The sequence below is a fragment of the Borostomias antarcticus genome (assembly GCF_949987555.1).
Source record: "Borostomias antarcticus genome assembly, chromosome: 16".
Taxonomy (NCBI): Eukaryota; Metazoa; Chordata; class Actinopteri; order Stomiiformes; family Stomiidae; genus Borostomias; species Borostomias antarcticus.
In genome coordinates this window covers 5,104,984-5,113,689 of record NC_140249.1, presented here as the reverse complement: position 1 = coordinate 5,113,689, position 8,706 = coordinate 5,104,984, and the positions used below count along the sequence as shown (strand labels likewise).

Here is an 8,706-nt window from a genome sequence, read left to right as displayed (position 1 = left end):
GATATACAGCAGCACGGGAAGCTCCCTGGTGCTGAAGAGATTTTGTGTTTTAACCCCCTTTTTGGATCCCCAGACTGCCGGTACGTTTTGAGTCTTTCTCTTCCTTTCTCCCCTCTCCATCTCTGGGGAAGTCACTGCCGAGGCCCCCTGCCTGGGACTGGCTTCTTCCAGGGCTTCAGGGGCAGGTGAAGGAGATGTGGGCTCCTTTAGGGCAGCAGGGCTGGAAGCCTGGGTGTTTGGAAGAGCCAGATTGGGCTCCGAGGGATCCAGGGACCTAAGATGTTAAGACTACTGTTCGCATGGATTTCAGATTATGCTATCTGCATCATCTATCTGTGTTTCTGTACAGTATTGTTATCTGTGGATGCTTAGGTCTGTGTAGTTCTATCTGGATAAACTTATCTTGTCTGACTTGTAACTTGTGTAACTGTTTGTGTGCAGTCTTTACACAGGCTAGAAAGTTTATCATCATTTTTTGAATGACTAAATCCTTTTTTGTCTTCAAATGACTAAATCATGTTGGTCCTACTTTGAATGACTAAATGCCGTTTTATCTTGCTCAGACTCGATCGTAAACTTCTCTGCCTGTTGTTCTTCCAGATTTGACCTCTGAAGATGGAACTAAGAACGTTGAGCATCCTCTTCCTGTTGGTAGCCCTGACCGCCGCTCACGGCGAGAGATATGTTGTGAAGAAGGTGATGAAGGCGCCCCAGTACCAGCCCTACTCTGTTAAGAGCCATGGTAAGAAGCTTCTTCTCTATCATACAAAAAGGCTTGATGAGTAGCTACCAATGATACATGTTGTTTTTTTCTCTATGACATCTTTATGATATCATATCTATACTGCTATAGCTGTTTAAAGTTCAGCTAGATTCTGTGGAGAATGTAGCTTCTGCTATCTTCACCCTCCTCTCACGCATAGAAAAGAGCACAATCAGAAGATACGGTACTCACATGCCAGCAATGCTGCTCACATCGGGAGCTCAGGCACCTGAACATGCCTCTCTGCTCTGGATGCTCCGTTTGGCTCAAATCACAGCCAGCAGCTCCGCTCTGAAACATGATCTCTCACTTGCTCAGTGGCTATCCAGTCCCCTGATTGGCTACAGGGTTGTGGATGCTCATCCAATGACTTAGTGTGTGTGAACTATTTGCATACAAGCCTACCTTGACTTTTGTTTGCAGTGAGCTGCCTCCTTGAGTTCACTTGCTGTGTTTGACCAGCAGGGATTATTTTGTCTCGCGTTATAAACCGCAATGCTTTTGGTTCAGTTGGGATGAATCAGAATACAAATAACTGCCAGTGATATATACTGTATGTATATTTTCTGGTTTCTCTGAAAATCACTCAGCAGTCTGGAAGGTGGATTGGTCTCCCTTTGCATTTTGGGATCTGGATTAGATTGCTACATGATTTCCTAGTTTAACAAGATCTATGCTTCAGTGAACTGACTACATTATCCCTGCTTTTATACTAAAAAGCAATGGAAATGTGTTTAGGATTTCTGAAAATGGCTTAGTTTTGCTTGATTTATTAAAAGTGGAAAAATGAACACATCTGCATAGAGATGTTATTTATTAAGGGATTCAGATCTGAACCATTAAGTCACATATCACTATACTTACTCAAAATGCATGTAATGTATTTTCCAGAGAATGCAAGAATTCCTATTTGTGCACCTAATATCCAATCAAAAGTGAAGCACTTTCACCCTCATCTAAACAAAGTCAGTCTCATTTCGAGGATTTATTTTTATTTTTATGTTGTACCTCTCACTGAATTATTTTTAGTTTGACACTGGCAATTACAGTTCAGTCACCCAGCAATGTGGTTTGTTTGGGTGTGCCTTGCCTTGCTTGAAGTAGAAACATCTGTTTTGCTGTATCTAAACCAGGCCTCTGGTTGACCGGACTGAGTTGCCTTTTACACTTTGGGCCATGCTACCACATAAAGACAGCACATAAAATACAACTCCGTCACATTTAAACGGTTTAACAAATACTTATATTCCTCTCCACAATATCAAGGCTTTCTGCCTAGGGATTTTGGCTAGAGAGGAACAAATCTTAGATTATGCCTTGCTGAAACTGTTCTGAAACTATTGAAGTTAAAGACTAAAACCACAATCTATTTTGGACTTCATTTGAAATGCTCATACCTTTTGGAGGGAACAAAACCCATAATACATTAAAAGGGTTAAATATTGATGCAGCACATAGAAATATGGTTATTATCATTAACAGCATGCCCTCATACTTTGTAATGACACTGTTATTACTGTGGTTAAAATGTAGTAATAGTATGTTATTACATAGTAATTAAGTACTGTAATAGAGTTGAGCAGCTCGAGTTATCACTAAAATAGGCATTTACCACTCAAATATACTACTATAACTTAAGATTAAGACTATTAAATAACACATTACAATAAAATAATTTTATAGAAATTACAGCATACATTTAAAGCCAAATTCAGTGCTAGATTTCACCCACATTTTCCTTTTTCATGATCTAAATAGTGACTGATCCTTTAAAACACATATAGTAGTTGTCTCAAATGAAAAACAATTGGACCAGCCTAATATTAGTTCCCATGAACGGTTATAATCGTCAATATCAAATTCTGCCAGCAGAGGTCTCCACACAGCACAGGGAAGCTATAATGGCAGTAGTAATCACAGCTCAACATAAGCACTTTGAGAGTGTTTTCACAATGAAAAGTGCTTTATAAATAAAATGAATTATTATTAGTAAACAGATCAACATGCAGAGCAACAGCCAATAAAGAAAGGAATTGACAACTGTCCAAAACAACTTTCAAATAAAAGTTATCAGTTGCTACCGGCTGGCAGATCAGTCACCTATTTTGTGCATACCAGGTAAAAGACAATGTAAACAGTAGCAGAATACCTTTCCTCAAAACTTTAAAATAACCCTTGGTCAACTTTAAATAACTAGCAATAACAAATAAACAAATGCATCTTGCATGTCAGTCTTAATGTACATGACACGGGTACCAATCACATGTCTGTTGTACTTGACTACAGAGTATTGCTGACTGCAGCTTCAACGAGGGTTTGTCTTGTTCCTGTCTCCACAGTGGTGTCGGTGGCCGGCGAGCCCGGTGCTCCAGGAGAGCCCGGACCCGAGGGCCCCGCAGGTCCCCCCGGCCCCCCAGGCGAGGACGCTGTGGGCCAGCCTGGCGCTCCCGGCCCCGCCGGCCCCTCCGGCCCCGCTGGCCTCACTGTACCAGGCAAACCCGGCTCCCCCGGTGGTCCTGGCAAACCCGGCGCCCCCGGAGCCAACGGAGACAAAGGAGACGCCGGCGCCTCCGGACCCCAGGGACCCAGGGGGATGCCCGGTCCCTCCGGCAGCCCCGGACCCGCCGGCCTGTCCGCCACCGGGAAGCCCGGCTCCAGCGGTCTCCCGGGCTCGGCTGGCCCAAGGGGAGAGTCAGGTCTGAAGGGACACCCAGGTGTGGCCGGTCTCCCCGGAGCTAAGGGCGACAGAGGGGTGGGTGTTCCCGGGCCTCAGGGAGAGTCAGGGCCGGCGGGACCCATGGGCGCGGCGGGAGCGACAGGCGCGGCCGGAGTCGGGAAGCCAGGGAAGGCAGGTTACCCCGGTGAGCCGGGCAAGTCAGGCACCACAGGTAGGGACGGCGCCTCCGGTGCCACGGGGCCCATGGGTCCCAAGGGCCACACCGGAGCCACCGGGGTGGGTATGCCAGGTAAGCCAGGTGATAACGGAGCCCCAGGCGTTCCAGGCCCAGTCGGTCCTAAGGGCCACCAGGGACCCACCGGCGCCACCGGTGCCACCGGCGCAGCCGGCTACGGCAAGCCAGGCGTACCCGGACTGAAGGGAGACAGAGGAGTCGTAGGTAGCCCGGGCACCACTGGTCAGAAGGGAGAGCCAGGCACAATGGGATTCACCGGAGCCACCGGTGCCACCGGATCTGTCGGTTCTGACGGTGCTCAGGGCTCCAGAGGATTCCAGGGCGACACTGGCCCCATGGGTCCCAAAGGTGACACAGGCGCAGGGGGGGCCCCAGGACCCAAGGGATACAAGGGAGATCAGGGAGCGCAGGGCTTCCCAGGAAAGCAGGGTTACACAGGGGCAACAGGTCCAGTCGGCCCCACAGGCGGCACCGGGGCTCCAGGTCACAAGGGAGACACCGGCCACACCGGAGCCGCCGGTGCCCCGGGTCTCCCAGGATCCGCCGGGGCCAAGGGCCTGACCGGGCGCGCCGGCGATCCAGGCGCCTCCGGATCTGACGGCGCCCCCGGGTCCAGAGGGCCTTCCGGCCCTGCCGGCCCCTCTGGCGTTCCAGGCCTGAAGGGACACCCAGGTCTCCCCGGATCACCGGGCCCATCCGGCCTGGCCGCTAAGGGCATCCCCGGGCCTCAGGGTCCCCCCGGTCTGCCCGGTGCCGACGGTCAGGACGGAGGCGAGGGTCCGGCCGGACCCCCCGGCCCCCCCGGGGCTCCCGGCGAGGTCATCTTCGAGAAGAGCATGAGCATGGGCGAGATCATGGTCCCGACCCTGGTGAAGACGCCCATGTCTGCTTTCACCGTGTCCCTGGCCACCCCGTACCCCGCCTCCGGAGAGCCCATCAAGTTCGACCAGGTGGTGTACAACGCCGAGAACCACTACGACACCGAGTCCGGCCTGTTCACCTGCCAGGTCCCCGGGATCTACTACTTCTCCTACACCGTCCACGTGAACGGCGCCCACGCCCTGGTGGCACTGTACAAGAACGGCCAGCCCGTCATGTTCAGCTACGACGAGTACAACAAGGGCTTCCTGGACCAGATGTCGGGCAGCGCCGTGCTCCTGCTGGACGAGCAGGACACCGTCTACCTGCAGATCCCCGACGACGAGGCCAACGGCGTCTTCGCCGCTGAGAACGTCCACTGCTCCTTCTCAGGGTTCCTCATCGCTTCGACGTGATGACGGCGTCGAGCCCACGTGAAACCTCACACACTCCCAAGATCCGCAAAGCTGTTTCTCAAACAAGTCCAACTCCCTGTTACTTTTTCCTCAGCCCAACAGCCAGACAGGTAGTTCACTCTCTTCTTTGAGGAATAGAAGCATCTCGACTTGAGAAATAAGAAATAGGTGCTAACTAAGAGGAAGGAAATAATTTATGCAAACAGGTTATCAGGGATGGGGAGGCAATCAGCAAAGTTAGGAAAGATTCCAGGTTTTCTCTTTTGGCGACATCATGTGAAATTGAGGTATTATGTTGTGTCCTGAAAATTTCTCCTTTCACTCTCTTCCTTTTTTTTCTTCTTTTTTTGGGGATTTTGTTTTACTGATTCCACCCAGTGATTCTTATTTTTGTGTTTGTCTGTCTGTTTTTTGTACAACCTTGTTTTTGGTGACCTTATTAAAGTACATGATGACTTTCTGTGCACCATGTTGTACCTTAATTCCTTGTATGTGACTTGAATATTGTGAAATGGTGATGGTCAAATTGACCATTAGAAATACTACAAGATATAACACACCAACAAATATTGTCGTACAAAATCAAACTGTTTACCAACAACATTGTTATATCCCTAAAAAATCATTATGACATGTAAACCATAATGACCAAAATAAAAAATGTCTTAAAGGAATGTTTGGACTCAGTGGCACTTTTTCAGTATCATGACATAGAGTTGATACAAAATCTTGTGACAATCAAACGTTCCAATGGCCAGCACAAAAGCAGACATCATAGAGGGTGCAACTAATAAGACAGCCTAAGACACTTGCCATAAAGTCAAAATTGTCTTCAGAATATAAATTCCTATAACCTCCTACAGTATAAACATTGTAAATGTGTTAGGTGCAGGATACATGAATAACCCCACATGAGAGGCCCTGGTTCTACCCCAGTTTACAGAGTTTCTCCCCCCATGAGAGAGGAGGGGTGTGCTGAATATAGGCGCTGGGCCAGGAGGAGCCAGGGAGGGGGCAGAGGGAGTATCCTCTGTCAGGGAACGTGCCGTTTAATCCTCCCTAGGAGCCAGAGTTGGTGGTTAGGTGAGGGAGGCCAGACACACAGCAGAGGGCACCCAGCTTAGAGGAAGCTGTAGGCTGGCAGCCGCAAACCACAAGCCGCTTTAGAGCACTGGCATGTAGAGGAACCCTGCGCTGAGGGAGAAGGAGGGAGACAGGGCAGTTCCACCGTGGGCCAGGGAGAGTGGAGGTGGGACAGGAAGACAGGGCAGTGCTACTGTGGGCCAGGGAGAGTGGAGGTGGGACAGGAAGACAGGGAGACAGGGCATTGCCACCGTTGGCCAGGGAGAGTGGAGGTGGGACAGGAAGACAGGGAGACAGGGCAGTGCCACCGTGGGCCAGGGAGAGTGGAGGTGGGACAGGAAGACAGGGAGACAGGGCATTGCCACCGTTGGCCAGGGAGAGTGGAGGTGGGACAGGAAGACAGGGAGACAGGGCAGTGCCACCGTGGGCCAGGAAGAGTGGAGGTGGGACAGGAAGACAGGGAGACAGGGCAGTGCCACCGTGGGCCAGGGAGAGTGGAGGTGGGACAGGAAGACAGGGAGACAGGGCAGTGCCACCGTGGGCCAGGAAGAGTGGAGGTGGGACAGGAAGACAGGGAGACAGGGCAGTGCCACCGTGGGCCAGGGAGAGTGGTAGATATCATGGATCTGTCCCAGTTCCCCCATAGCCTCCAGACCTCTTCATCTGCACCAGGTGAGCGCACCTGCCCGACAGCACCTACATAACAAGGGCATTAATGTGCTAACAGAGGCCTGGAGTTGGCAGGCTTTTATAAGTGTTGGGACGCAGCCCAGAATCTGCATGCATGTGCCAGGCATGCACGGGGCACAGCGGGCAGACTGGACACCGCAAGCCTCAGGTCCCCGTCCAAGAGGGACACCCTGTCCAGGGAGCAGGAGCAGGAACATTACGTGTTAAAAACACACCCTTCTTGCGGTGGCTGGGTTTTCAGCAGCAGAGGCTTAATCTGGGAGCAGAGTAAATAGCTGGTTTAAAATGGGAACCATGGGCATATGTGGGACAGTGAAAACACCCAGTGTGGCGTCTAGCTGACATCTGACTCTGACTTAAAAAACGTCTGGGGTTTTTAAGAGGTTTGGACTTCCTAGAATGTTGTCCATGGTATAGCACAACCATCAATTTGAATATTATTTTTTATGTTGTTTTAGGCAGATATATGTGATAGCGCTGAGGTAGGCCTGACTGGTGAATTTATAGCTTACATGTTTGGTCTTGTTTTTGTTCACACAACACTTTGGGATATCCTTAGAAAAGTCCCACAGCTTGTGGTCTGTAACCCTTCACAGAAGTGTAATTTCGGTATCCATAGGAGGGCGCTACCAGCCAGAGCGGCGATGTCTTCTCTCAATGCACAGCTGATCATAGGGTTCTCATTAACCTCATGGTCACTCTAAAAACAGGGTGCAATGACCATCCACTGAAAAAGGACCCTAAGGTTCTAGACATATCCATTTTCAACTGAGATGTTTGGAACTATGAATGGTGCCTATGAACTGCCTTCCCTCTCCCTAGTGCCTCTCTCTCTCCCTCCTATCTTCTAATCAGGTCCAGTGGATGCCCCACTGTCACCAGCAGACCTCCCTGAGTCCGATAGATACCCCTGTGTCTGCTGTGGATGCCGTAGCATTTAGTTAACACACACACACATACACACAGACATACACCAGCCCACTTCCGGCTTTAGGCCTGGGCCATAGCAAACACACACCAGTATTCGCCATGTCTCTCCTATGTTGTTTTTTAGCTTGCTGCTTCCTGGAGCTTGCTCGATCGCCTTGTTGAGAGGGGTCAGGGAAGAATTTTTACAGCTCACTTATCTGGCCCCCGGGTGATTTTGCTTCCCTCTGGAATATGTAGGGCTGGGTCGTATACCCACCTCCCTTGTTCTTTGTAAAGCGCATTGCGTTGCCTCTGGGTATGAAATGCGCTATACAAATAAAGCTTTGATTGATTGATTGAATGGTTCTTTCTGACCGGAAAAGGGCTCTGTAGAGAACCTTAACACCCCTGAGAAGAGTTCTGCATGGAACCTCTTCCAGAGGGCTCTTCTATGGCCACAAAGGGTTCTGTAAGTGTTTTTAGAGCATCATCTGTCAAAGCAGATAACAAACAAGGCCAACTGCAGTTTCAATCTTTATTAATGCTTTATTCTTTCACAGTGCTCACAGAAATGGAACACCTTAAGAAGAGAAATCTTAATACCATTTGTAGGTTACATTCCATCTCAAACTCAAATAGGGTGAAGCTTCAGTATTTACAAAAGAACAAAAAGATGGTGTTACGAGATAGCACCGGCAATTCTCCTTACAATTACCCAGCACACTTTGTTGGTCATTAAAATTCACTATTTCAAACCGTTTTTTGTTGCAAGTCATCACAGCTTGATGCAAAACATGTTTTAAACATCTTCCAAATTTATTCATTTCTTACAAAAAAATCAACATGGTGGTAAACAAGAAACTTCATTTACAACAAGTAATCGGTTAAAAACGTACATCTCATCAAGGTCATAAAACCAGTCATACCAAAACCTATACAACGTGCATTACTAGAGTTTTGAAATGGTGAAACCTCTATGATGTGATGAGCACCTATTGTTCCGACATTAAACTAAACTATTTCATTCAGGAATGGTATTTTGTGTGTCCACAGGAGTGTTGATCTTTAAGTTGTA

The 8,706-nt window shown here is 49.0% G+C and overlaps 1 protein-coding gene across 1 annotated transcript; it reads left to right on the top strand.

The window, feature by feature from the left end:
• Positions 1-615: 615 nt before the first annotated feature.
• On the top strand, positions 616-4,949 carry col10a1a (collagen, type X, alpha 1a; the record flags this gene model as incomplete). Its single annotated transcript, XM_084450632.1, has 2 exons — positions 616-742; positions 3,103-4,949. 2 exons carry the CDS (start codon positions 616-618, stop codon positions 4,947-4,949), a joined length of 1,974 nt encoding a protein of 657 aa, XP_084306758.1.
• Positions 4,950-8,706: the final 3,757 nt, after the last annotated feature.